Genomic DNA, 26569 nt, shown 5'->3' with positions numbered 1-26569 from the left:
CTTCCCGCAGCAAGACCGCCCCGGCGGGGTCCTGGGGAAGCCACAGGGTCCTGCACCCCCACTTTGCAGTCAGACTGTGACTCTCAGCCAGCCAGTAAAACAGAGGTTTATTCGATGACAGGAACATGGTCTAAACCAGAGCTTGTAGGTATAGAGAACAGGACCCCTCAGCCAGGTCCATCGTGGGGCCCAGCGAGCCAGACCCCCACGTCTGCCCTTACTCCTTGTCCATAGCCAGCCCAAACTGACACCCCCTCCAGCCCCTCCTCCTCTGGGCTTTGTCTCTTTCCCGGGCCAGGAGGTCACCTGATCTTTGTTCACCTTTAGCTATTCCCTTGCAGGGGGGGAAAGGCCACGGCCATTTGTTGCCAGGATACAGAGTGTCGGCCATTTATGCACACTGAAGACTTAAGAAATGCATAGGGGAAACTGAGGCACCCACACGGTATTCAGAGGAAACATTAAGACCAGTCCCACTTTGTCACAATGCCCCAACAGGAAACTTGTCTCCTGATCAGGATGCCGGAGATACTTGTCAACAGTCCGATGCCGCCTTTTGTGACCTGGATACGGATGCCCAGCAGCCATATGCCCCCTCGCTGAGCGGTGAAGGAAAAGCTGGCCGTGACCTGATGGCAGGATGGGGTGTTGCTGAGTGCACAGAGCTACCCGCTGAGGGGGTGCCAGGTTTGGTTCACCCAGCCCAGCGGGTAAGCTGTCAGCCCGAGCCCCCACCCAGCATGGCAGAGGAGGCCGTCGGGTTTGGGCTGAGAAACGCCGCTATGATTTCCGGGTTTGGGCGCAGGCCAATGGGGCATGTGGCACCGCTGAACCCAGACCCAGCCACCTCCCGCCATGGAGACGCATGGCTCTGCGGGCTCCTCCCCAATCAAACCGGGCCCCTGGTCACCTGTGACCCTGCTCCCACCCCTCCTCCCGCTGCTTGCAATCCAGGGCACAATCCACAGGCAGCTACTTCAGCCCGGTGCCTTTTACTGAGCCTCAGCCGGGGGCACCCAACGAGCTGCTGAGGAAGCCGGTGGGGGCTGGCGACGTTCGCCAGGGCAGATCTCCCCAGGCTGCCCTGGTGCCCGGAAGGTTAAACGTGGCAGGGTCCGGCCCCTCTGACTAACGGGCTGCAGCATCTCCCTGCTCCTGAATGGCAAAGCAAATCGCGTTAGCCATCATGTGATTCCCTCCTGCCCCGCAGGGCTGAACCGAGGGCGCCGTGCACCACCTCGCCCCACAAGGCCTGCGGCCTCTTCTGCCCATCAATCAAGTGGGGCGGCCCCAGGGCCCACTTCTCCCTGGCCAGGAATCTTCCAATGGCCTCACGGGCATCACGCGGTCCCCACCTCCACCCTCCGATTTTCCCTCCCTGCTTTAAAAAAAAAATCAAATACAGCAAGTGTTGGAATGAGCAAGAGCGCTGGAGTCAGGCAGCCTTTCTCCCCGCTGCCTCCCCATCCTCTGCCTCTCTAGGGCCTGCAGCGCCCGATGGAGGGGAAACCTGCCCTGCACGGCCACCAACGGGTCACCGGGGTGAGTGACTCGGCTGGGGGCGGGGGGATCCTGGGCCCCAGGCTTCCCTCCCTCCCCCCAGCCCGCCCGCTGCCTCCCCCCAGGCTCTCTGCGCCGGCCGGCTGCCCCGGCGGCATTCCGGGCGGGATTAGGGGGATTAGATCTGCATGCGACTTGGCCAAGCTACCGTTCCTTGGGCCGGGGTAGCGCAAGGGTGTCGGCCGCTTTGCTGGCATAACCCCCTGACTGGCTGCTTTGAGGGTTGGGGGGGGTATGGGTCCACGAGGGGGTGCGGGGGGAGAGATCTCAATTTGTCAGGACTCTGGGTTTTAGTCTGGCTCTGGGAAGGGAGTGGGGTCTAGTGGTTAGAGTGGGGGGGGGACTCCTGGGTTCTCTCCCAGCTCTGGGAGGGGTGTAGGACCTAGTGGGTAGAGCGAGGGTGCTGGGAGCCAGGACTCCTGGGTTCTCTCCCAGCTCTGCCAGGGGTGTAGGGCCTAATGGTTAAAGCAGGGGTGCTGGGAGCCAGGACTCCTGGGTTCTATCCCAGCTATGGGAAGGGAGTGGTGTCTAGTGGTTAGAGCGGAGCAGGGCGGGGGGGCTCCCGGGTTCCAGTCCCATCTTTGCGGTGGACTCTGTGCAATGCTGAGGCAGACCCGGCACTGCTGGGAGCCAGGGCTGACACTGAGCTGTCTCGTGGGGGGGGGTTGCTTGTGGCAGGAAGCAGTGGCCCTAAGGAGAAGCTGCTGCCCCAGGGGATCAATAGGCAGTTTTGCATAGGAGCTTCCCAGGCAGGCGAGAGCTATGTCAGGCCTGGCATGGGCTGGGCTGGGGGCACTGCAGGCTCATGCCAGGAGGTCCCCAGAAAAGCGAGATGCAGCCTGTAGGGACCCCCAATCTCACCCGACTTGGGAACAAACTGTGTATTACTGCCCCCTCCTCCCTGGTTCTGCATGGCCTCATTGGGGAGCAATGAGCAAACCTCACTCTCCTGCACAGTGAAGGGACCCCCCCCTCGCACAGCCCCCGGCCAAAGTGGGGCACTCCCCAGAGTCGGTGCAGTCCCCGGTCACACCCCCAGCTGCTGGCACTTGGGGAGGGGCCTGGTTAGAACTGGGGCGAAGGGGTTAAAAGTGGCAGCTATAATAATAGAGATATACCAATCTCCTAGAACTGGAAGGACCCTTGAAAGGTCATTGAGTCTAGCCCCCTGCCTTCATTAGCAGGACCAAGGACTGATTTTTGCCCCAGATCCCTAAGTGGCCCCCTCAGGGGTTGAATTCACAACCTTGGGTTTAGCAGGCCAATGCTCAGACCGCTGAGCTATCCCTCCCCCAAGGAGGCTGAAGGAACTTGCCTCCCCTCCCCTGCTGGCATCTCCCACCCTTTCAGCCAGGCTGAGTTAGACAAGGGACACCCCCGCACTCGCCCCAACTTTTGGGCTTCTCCACAAAGGGCCAGAGGGATGCCCAGTTCTCCCCCCAGCCCCACCAGCGGGAAGGCTGCAGAGCCGTGGAGCTTTACAGCAGAGGCAGAGAGATGGAGGGGCAGGAGAAACACTGGGGCAGAGAGGGGACAAGGGGCCTGGAAAACGCCCAGCAAGAGAGAGACTGGGAGAGAGGCGGCGTTTTGAGGCAGAAACGCCAGTGGGCGCTGCCCAGTCAGTGGTTCTCAACCTGCGGCCCGTGGGCCGTTTGCGGCCCGTATGACGTCCTCAGGGCAGTACGGCTGATATTGGATCTGGCCCACAATAGTAAATAGGTTGAGGGCCACCGGTCTAGGTGGAGAAACTGAGATGGGCAGGGACCGTGAGGCACACGCGATTATCCAGCCATGTGTCCAAACAAAGCCCTTCGGTGCCAGTTTTCCAGGGCTAGGCCAGCCAGTGCACTCGCTGCTGAGATCTGTCTGCAAAGCCCCTCAGAAGGCAAATGGGGCGTCTGCAGAAACAGCCCAACTTAGAAGAGCCGGTGGCTCTGAATAGGTAAGTGCCGGGGTTTGGAAATGATTCCAAGGGCTGCCCGGCTCCTGTCGCAGAACAGATCTGGCCTGTGCTAGGTGGCATATGGGGGGATGGGCTACAGCTGTGCTCCCCTGGCAGGGGAACATGGAAGGGCTAGCGTGGTGGCAGCGGTGGGATGGCGCTGAACGGGTGAGGGAGTAGGTGAGGGTGACAGTGCTAACACGATCCAATGGCTGGACATTGAAGCTTAGACACATTCCGACTGGATCAGGCCCTATGTCCTCAGACCGAGGCTCTGGCTAGGCTGTGCTGATTCTTTCTGCAGAATAACTGCAAGATACGGCCCTGCCCAGCCGTCCAGACAGCGAAACGCTGGGCTGGGTTCTCCTCCTCTCGCTGCTCGATTCTTGCCCCAGCTGTCTCTCTGGCCTGGCCCAGCGCTCTCTTTCCCCCTTGGGTTCGTTCAAACTGCTGCTGCAAAGATCCACTCCCAGCCCAGTGCTTTCACCGGGTCACCCCTCACCTGGCGTCTCTCCTCGGGGACCCCCCTTTTCTATTACATCAAACACCTCAATGACCGGGCCTTTCCCTGGCAGTGCCCATCCGGCCTAGCATCTCCCACTGGCTACGGAGCTGGGGCCGCTCGCCTCCCATCTGCCTTGGATACCCCCTCACCCTCCATTCTCCCTGCAAATCTTTGCAAAGCACCGTTCCCCTCCAACCCCCCCCCCGAAGCTCTCCTGTGCTGGGACGCCCACCAAACACTGGCTGGTGCGCTGGGCCCACTGTCTGTCTTGCTGATTAACATTGTCTCCTTGTTTCCTCGCACCCCCACCCACCCCCGTCTGCTGCCATCTGTTGTCTTGCGTCTATGATTGGAAGCTCCTAGGGCCCCTTCTTTTTGCTCTGTGTCTCTCTGGCACTCGGCGCAAGGGCGTCCTGGGCTCTGCCTGCAGCTCCCAGCTGCCATGGTAAGGCTAAGGATTAAATTGGGGCCCTTTGTGCTAGGGCCTGTACATACAACAGTCCCTGCCCAGGGGCCCCAGGAGATTCCAATCACCATTGACCAGACAGACTAAAGGTGGGTGAGCCTCATTGTACAGAAAGGGGAGTGAGGCTCAGAGACGTAGACTTGCCCCTGGTCACCCTAGGGCGTCTTTGCACCTTGCAGGGAGACCCCAGTTCTCGTCTGACCCGTAACAGGTCACATACAGCTGGGCTTAGCGCTCAGATCTGCTGAGTTCCAGCTGGTACCTGAACCCCCAGCCCGGCCTGGCTGCTCCCTCCTGCCCTTTCTGCAGCGCCTGCGGTTCCTTGGCCAGCGGTGCTGAGCCCTGCGGCGTTCAGCAAAGCTGTGGGCAGTTACCTAAAGCTCTGAGAACAGCTGTCCCGGTGGTTGAATTCTCCAGCCCGGACACCCCGGTTCTCTGAGGTACAGAGTGTGCATCAAACCCAGCCGGAGCCATTTCGCACTGTCTTCGGTAGAGGGGAAAGCCCTGCCTGCTCTCCGCAGCGTAGATGGACGGGCGAACAGGGATGGCTTCTGTTTCTGCTGGAGTTCTGCTGCAGGGTGAAATCTTGGAGGGTGCAGGTCCAGTCGGACGTGCGGCTCTCTGGGCCCTGGAAGAGTGACTCTTTGGGGGGATCCATCCACCTTTGGGGCTCCCCCCATTCCATTGGCAGCCTTTGCTGCTGCTCTCCTCTTTCTGTTCTCCATCCACGCGGTGCCTTTACTTCTGACGCCACGTCGCGTGTCCGATGTGGACTGATGCCCGGGCGTCCCTCCCAGAGAGAGACACTTGGTTCTTTCAGGCCGGGCCAGGGCGAGCTGCTGCGTGCTCAGAGAAGCTATGAGGGAGACACGGTGGGGGGAGGGAATAGATTTTATTGTACAGACGTCTGTGGGTGAGAGAGATGCGTTTGTCTCTCTAATAGCCTGGGCCTGCCCTGGCTCCACCACCACGTACGTCACACACGGTGCCAGCCCGCGGCTGAACATTGTACCACCGCTGAGAACTCTGTTACTAGAGTCCCTGAGAGCCCCCCATGATGGGCCTGCTAGACCAAGCCAGAGCCTCGCATGGGACCTGGGAGTGAGCTTATGGGGCAGGGGAGCTTGCTGGGCTGGGTGCCCAGGAGCTGCCTGGGTAGCAGGAGCACTCCAGCCGGGCTGTCGGGTGTCACAGTGGAGGCTGGAGCCGCGTTGGGTGCATGGGAGCATCCGGTTTTCACCGCTGGAGCCAGCTGCGTGTCCCACCTGGCCAGAGACGCTCGACTGGCTGTGGGGTTGGAGCTCCAGCTGCTTCTCTTTCCTCCTCGCTGCCCTTCCCCTGGGCTGAGCGGAAGCCAGGTGCCCCCCATGCTGCAGGCAGGAGCTCTTGTGGTGGGCGCACATGGGTGGAGAGGTGAGACCCCTGCGGCTCATCTCACTTGAGAGAGGCTGGACGCAGCTCCCCGGGGCAGAGGGAGCAGCTCGTGGCTCCACCGTCTTCCCCTGCTGCCGGGGCTGCACTGCCACCGTTCTGCTCATGTGTCTCCTCTCTCCCAGCACCTCACCTTTCCGCTGCTCGCCGCCACCCTGCTGGCTTCCTTCGGCTCCTCCCTGCTTTACGGCTACAACCTGGCAGTGGTGAACTCGCCGGCCGTGGTAAGAGCTGTGTCTCTCTGTCTGTCTGTCTTTGCGGGGGAAAGTTGCTACCTCACCAGACTGGGAAATCCTAGGCTAGGCAGATACCTTGACCCAGCGGGTCTCCGGCAGGCAGGTGAATTTTACTGGCTGGATGTGGCCACCTCTGGGGTGTTTGTTAGAGAGTTTATTCCTTCAGCCTCCTACTTCCCTGGTCCTTCTTGCATGAACAGAGAGCAACAATACCCGAAGTCCGAAGGCGCAAATAATTCGATGTTTATTGGGGTGAACTTCCAGCAAGCTTAAATCCAAGTTCCTTTTCCTTCTTTTCGAATCCCAACTTACTTCCTGTTTGCCCCTAATTTATATAGTAACATTCTCAGCTATACCTTAACCAATCATTCTACTAAAATTTACCTAACCAATCCTAACGTATTGTAACATGGTTATTTAACCAATTATATCTCTCCACCTTCATTGGTTTATACAGCAGTCAGAAACAATCACAGAACCAGACAGAGACCATGCAAATAAACATACAAAACAATGCAGAAGTGAGGATTTCACAACTGCATCTATACGGAAATAAGGGTTTTCCAGCTGTGTCTATTGATAAGCAAGTTCTTACCAGACAGAAAACTATCAAACTACATTTCCTTTTACCTTCCCTTTCTCTGGAGGTGATAGATCCAATCATCTTCCTAACAGCCCCAGATTGCCTGATTTCAATGTGACTAGATTGGAATGTGAGGATGTGACCAGACACTTCCCAGTTTATGGCTGGCTTCTGCTGCTTAGCTGAAGAACCAGGCCTCAGACTGTCACAGTAAGAGAAGGCCATTACACCAGCAGACAGAGATTTTGATTTTCTTTTATACTTCTATAACTAGCTAAGTGATAAGAATACACCTAAATTCTTAAAGCAGAGGCCTTTGCAGACAGGCCTGAATATCTGTCTCCTAACAGTATTGAGCAGCAGGTCTAGGAGGGGGAAAAGAGAGGCAGCATCCGGGTGACGCTGCAGAGGGGAATGAGGGGATCAGGATGGGATCACCTGAGCCGGAAGGCTGCCCTGCTCACACCCCGACTCTGAAGAAACGCCCCATGGGATCTTTACTGACCAACGTACCATACAACCGCCCCATACAAATGACCTTTGGGAAGTTCTCGTGCTGGTGCTAACGGGTCAGATCACAAAGCTTTGTGGTGTCAGATCAGGGGCTGGGTAATCCAGACCCCCAGCACAGGGAGAGGCGGGCGGCTAGTGCACTTATTGCTGTTGCCTTAACTTCCCGTCTCTTATCACTTGTGTTCTTGCCGTTTTGTCGAACTCTAAACTTCCCCAGGGAAACGTCCTTTTTGATGACGTTTCATTGGGAAAAAACCATGTTGGACTGTTCACTTTGACCTCGCCAGAACGGCCCGTTTCATTGGTCATCTGGAAACAGCACTTTGGTTTGAAATCCCGCATGGTTGTGAACAACAGCAAAGAACTTGGAAGGGATGTTTGTGGCGTTGCTGAAATGGGAGGTTTCGACGGACCTGAAACGCCATATTTCCCACAATTCCCTGGTGTGGGACATTTTGAAATTGGCCGTTTTCATTCCCGGTTCAGAACGGAAGCGAAGTTTGAAATGTTGGGATTTCCCGCCCCACAAAGTCCAGCGCTTCAAGCCGCTCCCGGGCGAGGGGAAGTGGGATCGGCTCTCTGAGGTGTTGGGAGAGGAAGCCCTGAAGCGATCAGGAGCTGGCTGTATTACAGACACATACAAAGACCCCAGAGGGCTGGCAATCCAAGAAGCGGTGGGGTCTGCTGTGCCGTGGGCACCCCACTCTGCTAGCCCCTGTCTCTCTGCCTTGCAGCACATAAAGGCCTTCTACAATGCCACCTGGTCCCAGCGCTACGGACAGAGCCCGAGCCAGGACCTGCTCACCGTCATGTACTCGCTGACCGTCTCAGTCTTCGCCCTGGGGGGGCTGGTGGGCTCCTTTCCTGTGGGGATGCTCGTGACTCGATATGGGAGGTAAGATGGGTGCGGGAGGGGTGCAGGACAGGGGGTGCCCCTGTAGCCCGGGTAGATGAAGCAGGGGGATGGTGGTTTGTCTGCCCGGGTGCCAGCCATGGGGTGCCCGCCTCTAGACCAGATGGAGCAGGGGGACACCCAGCAAACGGAGCCATCAGCCTGCCAAGTCCTGCCAGGGGGAGGGGAGAGGAGAAGCCAGCTTAACACATGCCCCACTCTTACAGGGGCAGGGAGAGCTGCCAGGAATGCCTCCCCCCCAAGCTCCCCATGGGGCCGGGATGGAGATGAGAGGGCAATGGCTGGGTGGATGGAGGAAGAGAAAACACGGAGTGTCCTGCGGGAGGCGTCACGCCCTGCAGAAGGGAGGGGCTCGTGCCAGGCGGAGGGCTGATGTCTTGCCTGTCCCCCCTGCTAGGAACGGCACCCTTGTGCGGAGCACGCTGCTCGTCTTCCTGGCCGGCGTCCTGATGGGCTTCAGCCGCTATCTGAAATCGCCCGAGATGGTCATCCTCGGCCGCTTCATCACAGGGCTGCATTCAGGTAACGCCCTGCGTGGGCTGCCCCACCGCCTGTCCCAGGGCTCTGCCTGGCTCCGGCACCCGACTATACTCACCTTGGCGCTGGCCCTGCTGCACCCCTGGCTAGCCCAGCACTGGGCGGGTCTGCATCTCCCTCTGCGGCAGGAACGGGAACCGCAGGTGCCAGCCCAGACATGCATGTGGCCGCGGCTCCGTCCCGCAGGGGTTGGGCTGCTGCAGAATTGTGCTGTCTTAGCACGGGCAGGACGAGGGGAGAACAGACCCACTGAGGCTGCGTCCATCGCTGGTGCCCTCCTGGGGATCAAAGTGGCTCGTGACCAAGAGGGGTTTCCTGGGATTGAGCAGCCAGCCCCAGGGCATTCTGGGAGGAGGGGAGCTTGGCTGGAGCCTGCCCTGGGAGCTCCCCCCCGGCCCAGTCTAGGGGGGATCCAGAGAGTGCACTGCCTGTTGCCCAATGTGACTCCAGTTCTCTCTCCCCGCACCCCCACATCCCGCGTGTTTCCTCCTCCACCCCAGGCATCTGTCTCAGCGTGGTGCCCATGTACCTGGGAGAAATCGCCCCCAAGAACCTGCGCGGCTTCCTGGGCCTGGTGCCCAGCATCTTCATCTGCCTGGGGGTCTTCTCCGCTCAAGTCCTGGGTCTGCCGGAGCTGCTGGGGGAGGTCGGTGCTGCTGAAACGCTCCTGAAACGCGGCTGCTTCCGCCCAGCCCCCAGCCTGCTCCCAGTGAGCTCTGACCCTGTGGGAGGGGGGTGAGGATGGGGGTGTCTCCTGGGGTTCTCCAGGGTCCCATGTCTGCTGTGCAAAGCACTGTCCTTGGGGAGGAAAAATCCAATGCACAGCTACGAACGGGGACCACCTGGCTCAGCGGCCGGGCTGCTGTGGCAGGGATCTCAGGGTTACAGTGGATCTGCCAAAGAGGCTAATATCAGGCTGGGAGTATTAACCAGAGGGCCATACATCCTACTTGGCTGGAGTCGTGTCCAGTTCTGGGTGCTGCACTTTAAGAAAGACGGGGAGTCCACTGGAGAGCAGCAGAAAGGATCAAAGGTTTGGAAACGCTGACCTCTGAGGAAAGGTTAAAAATTGGGCATGTGTAGTCTGGAGACGAGGGCTGAGGGAGATGTGAGAACAGCCTGCACATCTGTGAAGGGCTGGTATCAAGAGAACGGGATTAATTGTTCTCCGTGTCCACTGAAGGCAGAACAAGATGCAATGGGCTTAATCCGCAGCAGGGGAGATTTAGGTTTAGACATTAGAATCATAGACGATTAGGATTGGAAGGGACCTCAGGAGGTATCTAGTCCAACCCTCTGCTCAAAGCAGGACCAATCCTCAACTAAATCATCCCAGCCAGGGCTTTGTCAAGCCTGACCTTAAAAACCTCTAAGGAAGGAGATTCCACCACCTCCCTAGGTAACCCATTCCAGTGCTTCACCACCCTCCTAGTGAAATAGTGTTTCCTAATATCCAGCCTAGACCTCCCACACTGCAACTTGAGACCATTACTCCTTGTTCTGTCATTTGCCCCCACTGAGAACAGCCGAGCTCCATCCTCTTTGGAACCCCCCTTCAGGTAGTTGAAAGCAGCTATCAAATCCCCCCTCACTCTTCTCTTCTGCAGACTAAACAATCCCAGTTCCCTCAGCCTCTCCTCATAGGTCATGTGCTCCAGCCCCCTAATCATTTTCGTTGCCCTCCGCTGGACTCTCTCCAATTTGTCCACATCCTGTCTGCAGTGGGGGGCCCTAAAACTCGACGCTGTACTCCAGGTGTGGCCTCACCAGTGCCGAATAGAGGGGAATAATCACTTCCCTTGATCTGCTGGCAGTGCTCCTACTAATACAGCCCAATATGCCATTAGCCTTCTGGGCAACAAGGGCACACTGCTGACTCATATCCAGCTTCTCGTCCACTGTAACCCCTAGGTCCTTTTCTGCAGAACTGCTGCCTAGCCACTCGGTCCCCAGCCTGTAGCAGGGCCTGGGATTCTTCTGTCCTAAGTGCAGGACTCTGCACTTGTCCTTGTTGAACCTCATCAGGTTTCTTGTGGCCCAATCCTCCAATTTGTCTAGGTCACTCTGGACCTATCCCTACCCTCCAGAGCATCTACCTCTCCCTCCAGCTTAGTGTCATCCACAAACCTGCTGAGAGTGCAATTCATCCCATCATCCAGATCATTAATGAGGAAGGGTTAAAAAACTGGGCACATGTAGTCTGGAGACCAGAGGGACCTTTCCAGCTCAAAGGTAAAGCTCTGGAATAGGCACCCGGGGGAGGTTGTGAAGTCCCATCACTGGAGGCATCTAGGAAGGAGGTTGGACAAACACCCCTTGGGTGGTCTGGGTTGACTTCGTCCTGCCTGAGCGCAGGGCACCGGCCTGGACAACCTCTTGAGGTCCCTTCCTGCCCTTGGGGCACCCCAGGAGGTGGCTCCCCAGCCCCATTCCATTGCCCAGCCAGCAGCTGGCTCCTGATATTCAGCCTGCGTCCCCTTGGCTTTACTTACCCCACTGGTGCTAGGGCTCCCCCCTCACTGCCCCACCCGGCCCCATCGCCCTGCCTGGCTCGTTGCAGGATGGATACTGGCCTCTCTTCCTGTCCCTGGTGGTCATTCCAGCCTCCCTGCAGCTCCTGCTGCTCCACTGGTTCCCCGAGAGCCCCCGCTACCTGCTGATTGAGAAGAACAACGTCCAGGGGGCCACAGATGGTGAGCGGAGCCCTCCTGGCAGGGGGGTGGCTGATATATCCCATAGGGCCAGGCTGCTCCTGGAACCGGGGGAGAGGGGGATTAGGTCTCACTGTGTCCTACCCTCCCCCGAATCCCAAAGAGACACAAGATCCTGCAACTGCAGCAGGCCCAAGAGCCCCCTGGGCCAGATTCTGTGCTGGTGCAAATCAGCTTCAGCTCTGCTGACTCCGTTCGGAGCGCTGCCTCGCCCCTCCCAGGAAGGGTCCTGCCTGCTGACCTCTCCAGGCTTTCCAAGGGCCCATCACCATAGTGTCTGGGCACCTCCCATCCTCCTGGCTCTAGCCTCACCCTCTGATGGGGCAGGGCAGGGCCAGTATGGAGGGGAGCTGAGGCCCAGGGGCGCACAGCTGGGAATTGAGCCCAGATCTCCTGAGTCCCAGCCCAGTGCCCTAGCCTTGCTCCGCTCTCCCCAGCGCTGCGCTGGTTCCTGGGGAAGGACGATGTGCGGGACGTGCTGGAGGAGATGTGGGAGGAGCAGTGCTCACTCTCCTCCCTGGAGACCATCTCCATCTGGCAGCTCCTGCAGGATGGCTCCGTGCGCTGGCAGACCCTCTCCGTGGTGGTGATCAACATGGGCATGCAGCTCTCCGGGATCGATGCGGTAAGTGCTGCCAGGCCATGCCCCGGAGAGGAGCTCCCCTCAGCCCCCCACTCCCCTGCCCCAGAGGGGAGCTGACCCCATGCCCCAGAGGGGAGCTCCCCTCAGCCCCCCACTCCCCTGACCCAGAGGGGAGCTCACCCCATGCCCCAGAGGGGAGCTCCCCTCAGCCCCCCACTCCCCTGCCCCAGAGGGGAGCTCCCCTCAACCCCCCACTCTCCTGCCCCAGAGGGGAGCTCCCCTCAGCCCCCCACTCCCCTGCCCCAGAGGGGAGCTCCCCCGCACCAGAGGGGAGCTCATCCCATCCCCAGGAGTGGAGCTCCCCTCAGCCCCCCACTCCCCTGCCCCAGAGGGGAGCTGACCCCATGCCCCAGAGGGGAGCTCCCCTCAGCCCCCCACTCCCCTGCCCCAGAGAGGAGCTCACTCCATGCCCCAGAGGGGAGCTCCCTCAGCCCCCCACTCCCCTGCCCCAGAGGGGAGCTCACCCCATGCCCCAGAGGGGAGCTCCCCTCAGCCCCCCACTCCCCATGCCCCAGAGGGGAGCTCCCCTCAGCCCCCCACTCCCCTGCCCCAGAGGGGAGCCCCCCCACACCAGAGGGGAGCTCATCCCATCCCCAGGAGTGGAGCTCCCCTCAACACCCCCCGCGCCGGAGGGGAACTCACCTCATGCCCTGGAGGGGCTCCTGTCTCCCAAGAGCCTCCTGGCCCATTGATCCCTTGGCCTCGCAGGGAAATAGCCATGCTGATCATGCAGCAGGTTCCTGCAATGGGGACCCTGGCCCCGGGGGAGCTTGGCTGAGCCCCCTCCCCCCCCCAGTTCGTCTCACTCCAGAGCCTGCGAGCACCCCTGGGTTGGAACAGCCTTCAGTCCTGTGCCCAGGCAGGCTTTGAACCGGCGAACGGGGGGCTCCCGCGGTGCCATGGCCAGAGCCCCCAGGGGTTCCAGGTTCCTGTTGGGGCGTCTCTCCCCCGCAGCCCTGCCGCTCACTCCCCCGCTCCTCCCCCCACAGATCTGGTTCTACACCAACACCATCTTCCAGCACGCCGGCATCCCGGGACCCGAGATCCCCTACACCACCGTGGGCACAGGAGCCATCGAGGTGCTGGCCGGCCTGCTCGGCGTAAGTGCTGCCACGGCCCCAGCGACATGGGGGGTGCTGCGTGACCCCACTAAGCAGTGCTAACCAGGGTCGGGGAGGGGCCATGCTGGTGGGGCTGGGGCATAGGGGAGGGGTCACAGGAGGTGAGTTGGGAGACAGGAGGTTGTACTGGGGCAGATGGGGTGGCAGGGGGTGCAGGTGGAGGGAGGGGTCACAGTGGGTGGCGGTGGGGGAGGGGTCACACTGGGTGAGGTGGGCATGGGTGGGGGTGCTGGGGAATGAGGTCCCAAGGGCTCACTCTGGCTATCCTGACTTCAGTGGAACAGCCAATAATAACCCCTGTGGGTCATGCCCGTCGCTGGGGCGGGAGCAGGGGGCTGGTTTACAGCTTTTCCCCTCAGTGCCCAGCCGGCCCCACCAGCTCCCCGGCCCCGGCCCCACCCTGGCCTCGTGGAGCCAGAGAGTTAGCGCCGCGCTGGGCGGATTTGCAGCCCTCGGCCCCTGGGCGCACAATTCGATGGGTGGGTGGGCGGCCCCCACGTGGCCTGGCCTGGGCGAGCAGGGACCCTGCCTCTCACCAGCAAGCCGGCCCCTCCGGCGCCCCGGCAGCCCAGCCGGCGGCAGGAGCTCAGCAGGCTGGTGGCGCCATCAGGCCGATTGTGACACTAACATAAATGGCCCCTGATGACCGTGCTGAGATTGGGGTCTAAAATGACAAGCATTTGTTCTGCTGTCAGTATCCCCCCTGCTCCTGCACGGGCTCCCCGCACCCGCCCCGCGCCCCAGAGCTGCTGCCTGACTCCGCTGGGCACTCGGGGCAGCTCACGCCTGGCTGGGACAAGCTTTGCCCCCCTGCTCCGGGTCACTTCTGCCCTGGGCCCTGGGATTCCAGCCCATGAGTGAAGGGGACAGGCGGCTGCTCCTCTGTCTCCTTCCAACATGCAAGGCCCTAGCCTGCCCGTGCCCCCTGCTCTACCCACTAGCCTGCCCCCCTCCCAGGGCTGGGAAAAGAACCCAGGAGTCCTGACTCCGCCAGTGCCCCCCTGCTCTATCCACTAGCCTGCCCCCCCTCCCAGGGCTGGGAAAAGAACCCAGGAGTCCTGACTCCGCCAGTACCTCCCTGCTCTACCCACTAGCCTGCCCTCCCTCCCAGGGCTGGGAAAAGAACCCAGGAGTCCTGACTTCGCCAGTACCTCCCTGCTCTACCCACTAGCCTGCCCTCCCTCCCAGGGCTGGGAAAAGAACCCAGGAGTCCTGACTCTGCCAGTGCCCCCCTGCTCTACCCACTAGCCTGCCCCCCCTCCCAGGGCCAGGAAAAGAACCCAGGAGTCCTAGCGGTTACCAGGTAAGTGTCCCACCCTCACCCTCAAGTCAGCCAATGAGAGCTGGGTCTGGTGATGTCATACACCTGTGCTGCGCGTCTGTGCCCAGTGGGGGGAGGGTTTCGGGGCTGGCGGGTTTGACACCCTCTCCTGCTAACGCGCCCTGGGCCGCCGGCCTTTCCCTGCAGTGCTTCACCATCGAGAAGCTGGGCCGGCGGCCGCTCATCATCATCGGCTTCTCCTTCATGGGCTTCTGCTGCGCTGGCATCACCTTGGCCCTGGTGCTGCAGGTAGGCGCGTCCCATCCCAGGAGTGCTAATCCCGGGTACCGTGCCCGCCCTGTGAGTGCAGCTGGGTTCCTGCTCAGCCCCGTCAGCTGGGCTCCTGCAGCTGGCTGCTTTGGGATGAGTTACACTGGCCTGAGGCCAGAGCAACCCACTGGCATCACTGCAGGGCAGCAGGGTCCAGATCCTGCTCTGGGGCTCGAACCGAGAGAGAAACTTCTTTAGCCAAAGACGCTTTGTGTCTGGTGCAGGCCGGGAGAGAGCTGGGTGTGAGGGGGGGCTGTGGGTCAGGACTGAGGGGTGGCAGGCAGGGCTGGGCTAGCAGGGGGCTGCGGGTCAGAACGGAGGGGCATCGGCACAGCTGGGCGGGCAGGGCTGGGATAGCAGGGGGCTGTGGATTGGGACTGAGGGGCACCAGCAGGGCTGGGCTAGCAGGGGGCTCCGGGTCAGAACGGAGGGCATCGGCACAGCTGGGCAGGCAGGGCTGGGTTAGCAGGGGGCTAGGGGTCAGGACTGAGGGGCACCAGCAGGGCTGGAATAGCAGGGGGCTGCGGGTTGGGACTGAGGGGCATCGGCAGGGCTGAGTTAGCAGGGGCTGTGGGTCAGGACCGAGGGGCACGAGCAGGGCTGGGCGAGCAGGGAGCTGTGGGTCAGGACTGAGGGGCACCGGCAGGGCTGGGCTAGCAGGGGGCTGCGGGTCAGAACGGAGGGCATCGGCACAGCTGGGCAGGCAGGGCTGGGTTAGCAGGGGGCTACGGGTCAGGACTGAGGGGCACCGGCAGGGCTGAGCTAGCAGGGGGCTGTGGGTCGGGACTGAGAGGCATCGGCAGGGCTGAGTTAGCAGGGGCTGCGGGTCAGGACCGAGGGGCACGAGCGGGGCTGGGCGAGCAGGGGGCTGTGGGTCGGGACTGAGGGGCACCGGCAGGGCTGTGTGAGAACTTTGCATGGCACGTTGCAGATGCCTTTTTCTCTCGCAGCCCTCTGGTTTCCCAAAGAACAGTTCCCCATATTTGCTTTGCAAGGAGGCAGTAACTGGGTGATTAGTCTAGCAGCGTACAGCCACCCCCAGCTTCTGCACCTTCCCTCCCCAGGCTACCGTGCCCTGGATGCGTTACCTCAGCGTAGCCTGCGTCATCGGGATCATCGCTGGCTTCTGCATGGGACCAGGTGGGTGCCAGGGGCCTTCCCTTCTCTAAAACAAACTACGGAATGGCCGGGGGCTGCGGGTCGGGACTGAGGGGCACTGGCAGAGCTGAGGGGGGAGCCCTTGACTGGAATGGCCGAGGGCTGTGGGTCGGGAGTGAGGGGCACCTGTGTGGAAGGAGGGAGCCTTAGACTGGACTAGCAGGCTGGGAGGGCTGCAGGAATCCAGTGTATTGACAGGACTGGGTGGAAGGAGCATCCCAGGTTCAGCAATGGCCCAAATACACGAAGGGTCAGGATTTTCCTTCCTCTGAAGCATAAGGTGTCATCGCTGATGGGGACTGGGCCATTGAACTGACCCACCAGCGCTGGATATAGCGCGGTCGGGGGCCCCGTCCTGGACTTGGTAGCCCAGTGGTTTGATCTGGTAGGGTAGGAGATGGCAGACGTGGCCGGGCCAGTGGTGGGACCAAGGAGGCAGGGTCCTGGAATGAGACCCTCACACACCCAGATCCAGGGAGGGTGGCGACGAGATTGCTCCCCTCCATATCCCCCCTACATTTAGGAAACTCCTCAGGACCCTTCTGCACATGCTAATAAACTTCTCTTCCTTGCTTGGTAGGTGAGTGGTTTTCTGCCTTTAAATAAACATGGAAGTGAGAGCTCCCTAAAAATGATGAATGAGGCCTGGAATGGTTTACCCAACTGATGTATGAGTGGGGCTGCCAACAGATCTATAATTCATTCTCAGACCAGAATTTATTTGCTGTAATTACATCTTTAATTAGGATTTTAATGGCTCATTGTTCACAAACAATGATGAATCGGATTTAAAATATATATATTTATTCCAGGCGAGCTGTGAGTAATGGTCCATCAGGGGCCGCTTTTCCCCGTATGAAATTTTTTTGCATTAAGTATCTTTATTAAAGAGGCGCGTTATATCTGCTTTCCTACTGTGGCACGTCCTGGTCAAACCATCATGGTTAATATCATAACTGTACATATTGCAACAAACCCACAGTCCCCTAGCTACTCAGAGCTTCAGGGCAACCCTGGGTATAGAACTCGGCCTCTCATGTGCAAAAAGCACAGACCCCAACACTTGAGCAAAAGGAGACTCTCCCTCAATTATCATCAGTATTGGTCTGATGACACACAGTGGAACAGTTATGAGTTCACTCACTAGATGGTAGAGGTGCACCATCTTTTTTCTATGGTATTTTTAAATTCTTTTGAAATATTGTTTGAATTAATCTATTGTGGTATCTAGATGTCTCAAATTGCTTTCCCTAGGGGGTTGGATACAGGGTCAGTAATAGGATGCAGTCTTTCACTTTTAAGTAGCCAGTTCAAATCTAGCCACAGGTAAGCAGGGCCCAGCCACCCTCACCTGGAATGAATAAGTGGTCTCAGTCCAGTTCTTGGTGGACAAATTGGGCCAATGAAAATTTTCCCATCAAAACTGTTTTTCAACAGCAATTCATAGAGCTGATCAGAAATTAGTATTTTCGTCCCACTGGAAATTCCAACCTCTAATAACATTTGTTTTTGTCCTGTATTGGGCTAAAAAGTTGGAATAGTTCTGAACCATTCCAAAATGTTGTATTTGAAAACACCGAAAACATCTTATCAAAATGTTTCACTTCAATAATGTTGAAATGTAATATTATATATATATATAGTCTAAACAAAATGAAACAAAAGTTGGAATGATACAGAGTCGAAAGGACACATTCTTTTGGATTTTGAATAGTTTCTAAACTTTTTCAACAACAAATTGATCCATCAAAAAAAAATTTCTACTAGCTCTAAAAATAGCATTTTCTACAACGAAACTTCATGAAAAGCCTCTGCTTTCTGCACAAAACTTATATTTTCCATTAGCAAATGGAATACCTGAAACCCAAATTATTTCAGCTGTGAAATCCTGGCCAGGTGTCTCATGGGAGTTACAGTTCAGTTGCCCCATGTCCACTTTCTCCTCTATGGGCTCAACTCTTCAGCTAGACTACATCTCCCATGGTGCACTATGGCCAGGGACTCCCAAGATGCACCACCTCCCCTCCAAAAGGTCAGATCATGGTGCATTATGGGAGATGGAGTCCAACAAGGGAACCTGGCTTATAGAGGAGAATGGGCACATGAAAGACCTGTACTACAACTCCCATAAGGCAACGCGATGGAATTTGCAAATAGAATTATTTCAGTTTTCGAATTTTGGCCAAAAATCAAAATTTTAAGTGGAAAATTTTGATAAAAAGAATTTTTTGTTTTTGTCAATTATTTCCGCAGAAGAACAAACTGGTTGTGCCCAATCAGCCTCCTCTTTAGCAGCCTCAGCAGAGAGGCCCAGCTCCGGGGCTGAGGTGCGGTGCATTGGTGGGGGATTGCCCTGCAGCAGCCCAGGCTGTACCTTCTCTCTCGCTGGAGCCCGTTAATCTCCAGGGCACCTTTGCCAGGGACCGGCCTGGCGCTGGCTGGCAGGAAGGGGCAGCGGCTGTGTGATGCCTGAGATGGGTCTGGTTCTGGGAGGGGCAGGGCAGGGCGCTGTGCTGAGGATTGCAGTTGCTGGACAAACCCCTGTGTTTTCTCACCAAGGGCTGCTTGCCTGTCGGCCCTGGAAAGGCACGTGCACAGCAGCTAGAGGATTGAACAGCCAGTTCTGCAGGCTGCTGGACCCCCAGTGGGGCAGGCCCTGGGGGCAGGGAGGAATAGAAAGGGTCCCGATTCTGAGATCACTCATACACCTTTCAGGCCGGAGTCACGTCCCAGATCCCGGGTTTCATGTTGGCCTTTTCCTGGGAGGCTCCAGGCTGGCACCTGGCTACTGAGGCTCTTCACCCTCTCCCTCCACCGGATGCAGCCCAGAGGCGTCTGTGGGACTCGAGCCCATTGGCACGTGGTCTCCTCACGGGCAGCTGCAGAGACTGTTAACTCTCTAGTTGCTGGATTGCGATCCCATGCCAGCACACGAGGAGTTTAACCCCCCTCTCGACCCCCCCAGCTGGTGTGCCCTTCCTGATGACCACGGAGCTCTTCAAGCAGTCACACCGCCCTGCTGCCTACATCGTGGGGGGTTCCCTGAACTGGCTGTCCAACTTCACCGTGGGCTTCATCTTCCCCTTCCTACAGGTAAGGACCAGCCATGGATGTGGCCTGGTGTAGCACCAAGCAGCCCCAGTCAGGGATCAGGGTGCCAGGAGCTGTCCACGCACATGGGAAGAGGGACCCTGCCCCAGATAACTAACAGCCCACGCTTGGCAAGAGGTGGATACAGAATGATGGAGGAGCATGAGGGAATAATAGGACAAATTCAGAAGCAGCAAGATTTTAGCAAGCCCAATGAAACGCTGTCTCATGCAACATGTTGTTAACCTGAGGAACTCACTGCAGCAGGAGATGAAGTCCAGTTATATCACTTCTGCTACACCCCACGGCCCCATACACTAGGCCTGTCACCCTTCACAGAAGGAAACGAGGTTGGTTGGGCATGGTTTTCCTTGACTATAAAGTGTGACATTCCCCAGAGTACAATCTGGACCAGTGAATAGCTGTGTCCACTCAGTTACACAACCTGGGGGGGCCCTTTCCACTGCTTTGCTCTGAGAGCTACCGCTCCTGGTCTGCTCTGCTCATACGCAGCCTCCAGCATGTAAAACATTCCTGAGTCCCAGGTACACTGTGTGAATGTTGTAGCCAGCCACTCGTGAATTATACTGCACAGCAGCACCAGCAACTTCCCAGGCACAGACTTTCCCCAGAAATATCTGTCTGGTACTGTCCAGCACCATAGAATCATAGAAGATCAGGGTTGGAAGGGACCTCAGGAGGTATCTAGTCCTACCCCCTGCTCAAAGCAAGACCAATTCCCAACTAAATCATCCCAGCCAGGGCTTTGTCAAGCCGGGCCTTAAAAACCTCTAAGGAAGGAGATTCCACCACCTCCCTAGGGAACCCATTCCAGTGCTTCACCACCCTCCTAGTGCAAAAGTTTTTCCTAAACCTCCCCCAGTGCAACTTGAGACCATTACTCCTTCTTCTGTCATCTTCCACCACTGAGAACAGCCGAGCTCCATCCTCTTTGGAACCCCCCTTCAGGTAGTTGAAAGCTTCTATCAAATCCCCCCTCACTCTTCTCTTCTGCAGACTAAACAAGCCCAGTTCCCTCAGCCTCTCCTCATAAGTCATGTGCTCCAGCCCCCTAATCATTTTTGTTGCCCTCCACTGGACTCTCTCCAATTTGTCCACATCCCTTCTGTAGTGATGGGCCCAAAACTGGACGCAGTACTCCAGGTGTGGCCTCACCAGTGCCGAATAGAGGGGAATAATCACTTCCCTCGATCTGCTGGCAGCGCTCCTACTAATGCAGCCCAATATGCTGCTAGCCTTCTTGGCAACAAGGGCACACTGCTGACTCATATCCTCCTGCACGATACAAGCTCATATAAAGTCTGTCATTTATTAATAGAAAATCACATGCACCATTCTTGCTACTGCAAATAGAATTTCCCGAACACTGCAGTTCAAACACATTGGTTTAGATAAAACAATAAAACAAGTTTATTAGCTGCAGAAAGCTAGATTCTAAGTGATCACAAGTAATGAGGCATAAAAGTTAGAACTGGTTACAAGAAAATAAAAGTAAAATTCAGCTAATGCCAAACTTAACAAAACTAAATGAATTCAAAGCGAAGGTCACTCTCATGTGTCTCATCAATTCTACTGGCGGAACTCCTTCCAGCAGGATGTCTCCCCCAGTCCAATGCTGCTTCCTTCTTCTTCAGCTATTGCTGATACCATGGGTAGAGAGAAAGGTAGAGGCGACTTAGTTCACTTCTACTCCTTACTTATGGATCCTTCCCCTCTTTGGGAGTCGTCTCCAGCCAAGATTATGGAGAGAGAAAATCTGTCTGGATGGGAATGGAAAACTGTTCCTTTGTCAAGATGTAGGCTTCTTTTTTCACCCACACCTCTTTTCTGCCAGTGAATGGCCATTTAACCAGGTGATGGCCCATTTAATCTTGTGGACACCTGGCTGAGGCATTGGCCTGCCTTTTACTAGACTCATAGATTTTAAGGTCAGAAAGGACCATTATGATCATCTAGTCTGACCTCCTGCAGAAAGCAGGCCACAGAATCTCACCCATCCACTTCTATAACAAACCCCTAACCTATGTCTAGGCTATTGAAGTCCTAAAATCATGGTTTAAAGACTTCAAGATGCAGAGAATCTTCCAGCAAGTGACCCATGCCCCACGCTGCAGAGGAAGGTGAGAAAACACCAAGGCCTCTGCCAATCTGCCCTGGAGGAAAATTCCTTCCCATCCCCAACTATGGCAATCAGCTAAACCCTGACCATGTGGGCAAGACTCACCAGCCAACACTCAGGCAAGAATTCTCTGTAGTAACTCAGATCTCACCCTATCTAACATCCCATCACAGACCACTGGGCATATTTACCGCTAAAGGTGAAAGATCAGTTAATTGCCAAAATTAGGCTATCCCATCATACCATCCCCTCCATAAACGTATCACGTTTAGTCTAGAGATATCTAGAGATAAGGCATCAGCAGAGACCAGTGATCTGGGAGTGAAGAGGACCAGATCTGCCACGTATTCACTGGATAACTTTGGCAGAGCTGATGATTATTATTTCTAGAGGGCCGCTACCGGAGAGTGACACGTTGCACTGATTTGGTTCCTGGCAGCACATTGGAAAGGAGGTGTCCCTAGCCTCTGTTTGCCAGGAGCTGGCAATGGGCGACAGGAGATGGATCACTGGATGATTCCTTGTTCTGTTCATTTCCTCTGAAGCACCTGGCACTGGCCACTGTCAGAAAACAGGACACTGGACTAGATGGGCCTTTGGTCTGACCTAGTATGGTCCTTTTTATGTTCTTATCATTGGCCTCTATGCAGGGCCTAGCAACCCAGCTAAAGAGCTTCTAGATTCAGTGATAAAAAGCATCATGCAGAGTATATGATAGGTTCGCCTTCACCACTGAACTTCCAGCCCTAGGAAATAGGTGCCCCGTAGTTCCTGATAAGATGCCTTGTACCTGTGTAAATATCTGGCTTATCTCTGTCCCTGACAGCCACCGAAGCCACCCTGGCCTCTGCCCAGCATCCTGCCTTCCCAGCTACCTTCCTTCCACCTCTCTCAGCTGTTGTCCTCCTAGCTTCAAAGCTCATCCCTTGCCCTGCCCCCACGGCCTGGCTCAGGGCAAAGGGCTCCCAGTCCATACCCATTGCAAGGCTCTGCCTGCTACAGGCCCCCAGCCAGGAGGAGAAAAAGGGAGCTAAAAGCTAAGAAAATAAGCCACACAAGGGTCTCTGCCCTCAGGACACTGTAGCTGAGCTTTAGGGCCCGCAAGCTGTATGAGGCACAATCTTGCCCACCTCTCAACACAGCCCTGCTCCCAACCCTCAGCTGCTTTTATACAGCTTCCTGGCTTCCCGCTCTGCTCCTGACTAGCCTGTCAGGCCCAGTGCTGCGTCCCCACTGTCCTCACTGGAGGCTCCTTGTCAGGCTGCAGCAGCTCCCATCACAGGGCCGGAGCAGAAGGACCCCAGGTGGGAAGGACTAGGGAGGAGAAAGGTAGAGATGATCCACCAAGTGATGGGGGAGAGGAGAGGAGAGAGTGACAGTCAGAGCTTTGGATGAAAAGGTACAAAACTGGAAGCGGCTCTGAGGGAATATGTGGGGCCTCTGGTATCCAGTTACCAGCAATGAGAAAGGTGGCAACCCAATGAGTTCTACATAGACTGATTCCCCAGTTTGTCACACTGACACAGCACAGTAAGGTCAGGAAAGGGTTTAATGTCACTTTGACTGTCCAGTCAGTGATTCAAGGAAGAGGGCCCAGTACCATGTCACCAGCCAGCTCTGCAGAGCCAGAGCACCAGGAGAAAAAATTAGGTCCCTTTCTGAGTAAAGATCCAGAGCACCCTGCTCCTAATCTGTTTGGTCCTCATTCCGTAGATGGTGGGATTTACCATGGGGGGCACTAGGAGGTAAATGTTGGAAATCAGCATGTGGAAATGCAGGGAAACATTGTGACCAAACCGGTGCATGAGAGAGGAGAAGAGAGCTGAGATATAAAAGGCTAAGATGACACAGAGATGGGAGCTGCAGGTCCCAAAAGTCTTGAGCTGGGCGTCCTTTGTGGGGAGGCTGAAGACAGCCCTGAGGATTTGAGTATAGGACATAGCCATAAGAAGCACATCCACACAGATCACAGGGAATACAACGAAGAGGCCGTAGTAACTATTGATGCAGATGTTGGTGCAAGCCAGCTTCACAATGGCCATGTGCTTGCAGTGTATGGGGGTGATGAACTGGTGTCTGAGGAACTGGTTTGTGACTGTTCCTAGACTTAGAGCATGTCTTAGCAATACCTTATGGTGGAATCTTATAACTCTACATACAATGTTGCCACACACATTTTACCAGAACAATAATGGTCAGCAAATTATAAGTTTTCAAATGATACCTTGCAAGCCATACTTTGTACATGATTTATCACAAGGGTGTAAACTGTCACAAAGTCCATGCTGGCAATTCTTTATAACATTACTGTGCTCTGGAGGCTTAAAACTGATTGTTTAATAATTTGTTCAGTATTGTTCTCGGTCTTGAAGTTAGGCTGACTGGTCTGTAATTGCCCGGGTCCTCTGTGTTCCTCTTTTTGAAGATAGGTTTTATGTTTGCCCTTCTTCAGTCCTCTGGGACTTCCCCTGTCCTCCCTCAGTTCTCTCAAAAATAGCAGCTAGTAGGACAAAGATTGCTTCCGCTAGCTCCTTAAGTACCCCGAGGTGAATGTCATCAGGCCCTGCTGACTTGAATACCTCTAACTTAGCTAAATACTCTTTAACCTGATCCTTTTCAGTTCTGGCCTGAGGTCCTTCCTGTGTTGTTAATAATAATTGTGTTAAGCAGCTGGTCACCATTAATCTTTTGAGTGAAGAAAAATATCCTCTGGGGGAGTGGTCTTGTGCTACAGGGTCCCTCTGAGGGGCAGGATTAAACCACTGGTCAGGGACATAATGGGGGAGGCTCCACCTTCCTCTCTAGTGGGTTTGCTCTACCTGGTCCCCATCACCTTGGGGTGAGGGCCTTGCCCATGGGAATGGATTTCTCCTGGCAGCTAGTTGGCATCAGTGCCCCATTGCACACAGGGAGATACAGAGAAGCGAAGTGACTAGCCTATGGTCATGTATAGAGTGTGTGGTGCAGCAGGGCCTTGAACCTGGGTCTCCTGAGTCCTGGCCCAGCATCTTACCCACAAGCCCAGCCTCCCCCAGGATGGTGAGGCACCAGTCCCTGCTGAAGGGGTGGTGCCCAAGGCTCAGTGGGGTGGTGGTATAGCCCAATGGGGTGGGAGGCAGGGAACACAGCTAAGGGCACGTGTGGGCTGGGCAACTCCGAGGTGGGATGGGTGCTAAGTGGGCCCAGGGCCGGTGTGGCTGTGACAGGAGGCCAGAGCCATGCTCAGTGGCCCCGAGGCCAGCCGGGAATCCCTGCTGAGCCGTGTTCTCTCGTTGCCCCAGACGTCAGCCGGCGCCTTCTGCTACCTGGTGTTCTGCGGGGTCTGCGTGCTGGTGGCGCTCTACGTCTACCTCATCATCCCCGAGACCAAGAACAAGACGTTCGTGGAGATCAGCCAGATCTTCGCCGCCCGCCGCCCCTTCCTCACTGTCCCAGCCAGCGCCGTGAAGATGGTTCCGCTTGGCGGTTACGGGGCCTTGGAGAACAGCTCCCTGGAGCTCTCAGAGTCCAGCCGGGCATGACCCACCCCAGCAGCTGCTGGAGTAGTGCCTCTTCCCCCTGTTGTGGCATCCCAGCCCTGGCGGGTCAGGCCGGGAGTGGGGCCGGGTTCATACGCCGGTGAGGGGCAGTGCTGAGACTGTGGATTAATTCCCTTCCTTTAACCTCTTCCCGCCTGGTGTCTGGCTCTGTCCCGTGGCTTAGAAAGGCCTTGAGCAGTGGGAGGCATCACAGGTGTGAGGGTCGCTGGGCCAAGGCTGGCACCTCATGCCCAGGCTCTGTCTCTCCCCAGCCCACCAGCTGCCTTCTCCTCCAGGAGTCCCAGGGCAGCTTCTCTAGGTCACTGCTCTGCAGCCCTGCACGTCATCGGGCCTGGATCACGCTGCAGGGCGGAGTCGGTGCCAGCCTGGGACGAAGAGCCAGCGGGCTCAGCTGCTGCCTGCTGTCCCCGTGGTGAAGGGAGAACCCCTGCTCCCCCGGGGCCATGGCCGGGAGCCAAGTGGGGGCTCATCCCTGGTCTCCACGCCGGGAGTTGGTCCTTCCTCTCCCCCCCGGAGCCTCTGGCTTTGCCCCTTAGCGAGCCAGCGCCTTGGGGGTAGCACCCGCAGCCGGCCCCGCCTCTGCGAGCAGTGACATCACAGCAGTTGGCAGGTGCTGATTGGTTGACGCTGCTATGGTGTCATTCCTGGAAGGACCGCCCTTGAAGAGGCGGGACTTCTTGGAAGGCCCTGGGGCGGGGGGAGGCGGCTGACGCCCGGGGGAGGGAGGTCCGGGAGTATTTAATAAAGGGAATTGCCTGTTCAGGCTGCAGTCGTGTGCGGTGCTGGGGGAAGGTCATTCTCTGCTCCTGATTTGGGCCCCAGAGCGGCTGTCTCATGAAACACTGAGATACATCAGCAGATCTATGGAGGGGAGCGGGGCTGCGGGTCGGGGCTGAGGGGCACCAGCAGTGCTGGGAGATGGGGGGAAGGAGGGCAGGGCTGGGAAGGCAGATGGGCTGCGGGTCGGGGCTGAGGGGCACCGGCAGTGCTGGGGAAGGGGTGGGAGAGGGAAGGAAGCCAGGGCTGGGATGGCAGATGGGCTGCGGGTCGGGACTGAGGGGCACCAGCAGTGCTGGGAGATGGGGAGAAGGAGGGCAGGGCTGGGATGGCAGATGGGCTGCGGATCAGGACTGAGGGGCACCAGCAGTGCTGGGATATGGAGAGAAGGAGGGCAGGGCTGGGGTGGCAGATGGGCTGCGGATCAGGACTGAGGGGCACCAGCAGTGCTGGGAGATGGGGGTAAGGAGGGCAGGGCTGGGATGGCAGATGGGCTGTGGGTCAGGACTGAGGGGCACCAGCAGTGCTGGGAGATGGAGAGAAGGAGGCCAGAGCTGGGGTGGCAGATGGGCTGTGGGTCAGGACTGAGGGGCACCAGCAGTGCTGGGAGATGGAGGGAAGGAGGGCAGGGCTGGGATGGCAGATGGGCTGCGGGTCAGGACTGAGAGGCACCGGCAGTGCTGGGAGATGGGGGGAAGGAGGGCAGGGCTGGGATGGCAGATGGGCTGTGGGTCGGGACTGAGGGGCACCGGCAGTGCTGGGAGATGGGGGGAAGGAGGGCAGGGCTGGGATGGCAGATGGGCTGTGGGTCAGGACTGAGGGGCACCGGCAGTGCTGGGAGATGGGGGGAAGGAAGCCAGGGCTGGGATGGCAGATGGGCTGTGGGTCGGGACTGAGGGGCACCGGCAGTGCTGGGAGATGGGGGGAAGGAGGGCAGGGCTGGGATGGCAGATGGGCTGCGGATCAGGACTGAGGGGCACCAGCAGTGCTGGGAGATGGGGGTAAGGAGGGCAGGGCTGGGATGGCAGATGGGCTGCGGGTCGGGACTGAGGGGCACCAGCAGTGCTGGGAGATGGGGGGAAGGAGGGCAGGGCTGGGATGGCAGATGGGCTG

At 57.4% G+C, this 26569-nt stretch overlaps 1 protein-coding gene across 1 annotated transcript; it reads left to right on the top strand.

Annotated features, from left to right (window-relative positions):
* The first annotated feature begins 1460 nt into the window (after positions 1-1460).
* On the top strand, positions 1461-25243 carry LOC115655475 (solute carrier family 2, facilitated glucose transporter member 9-like). The gene is made up of 12 exons (XM_030570950.1): positions 1461-1542; positions 6030-6128; positions 7971-8131; positions 8547-8671; positions 9187-9332; positions 11247-11379; positions 11835-12022; positions 13030-13140; positions 14630-14731; positions 15817-15892; positions 18876-19003; positions 24422-25243. The coding sequence occupies exons 1-12, from the start codon at positions 1498-1500 to the stop codon at positions 24659-24661; spliced, it is 1554 nt and encodes a 517-aa protein (XP_030426810.1). The 5' UTR covers positions 1461-1497; the 3' UTR covers positions 24662-25243.
* Positions 25244-26569: the final 1326 nt, after the last annotated feature.

The sequence above is a fragment of the Gopherus evgoodei genome, chromosome 7, assembly GCF_007399415.2.
Source record: "Gopherus evgoodei ecotype Sinaloan lineage chromosome 7, rGopEvg1_v1.p, whole genome shotgun sequence".
Lineage (NCBI taxonomy): Eukaryota > Metazoa > Chordata > Testudines > Testudinidae > Gopherus > Gopherus evgoodei.
The sequence above is the reverse complement of the archived record's forward strand: the minus strand, read 5'-3'. Positions and strand labels throughout refer to the sequence as shown.

Coding starts and splice junctions, on each gene's coding strand:
- LOC115655475 (XM_030570950.1), top strand. CDS start 1,498: ATGGAGGGGAAACCTGCCCTGCACGGCCACCAACGGGTCACCGGG. Junction 1,543..6,029: donor GCCACCAACGGGTCACCGGG/GTGAGTGACTCG, acceptor CCTCTCTCCCAG/CACCTCACCTTTCCGCTGCT. Junction 6,129..7,970: donor TGGTGAACTCGCCGGCCGTG/GTAAGAGCTGTG, acceptor TCTGCCTTGCAG/CACATAAAGGCCTTCTACAA.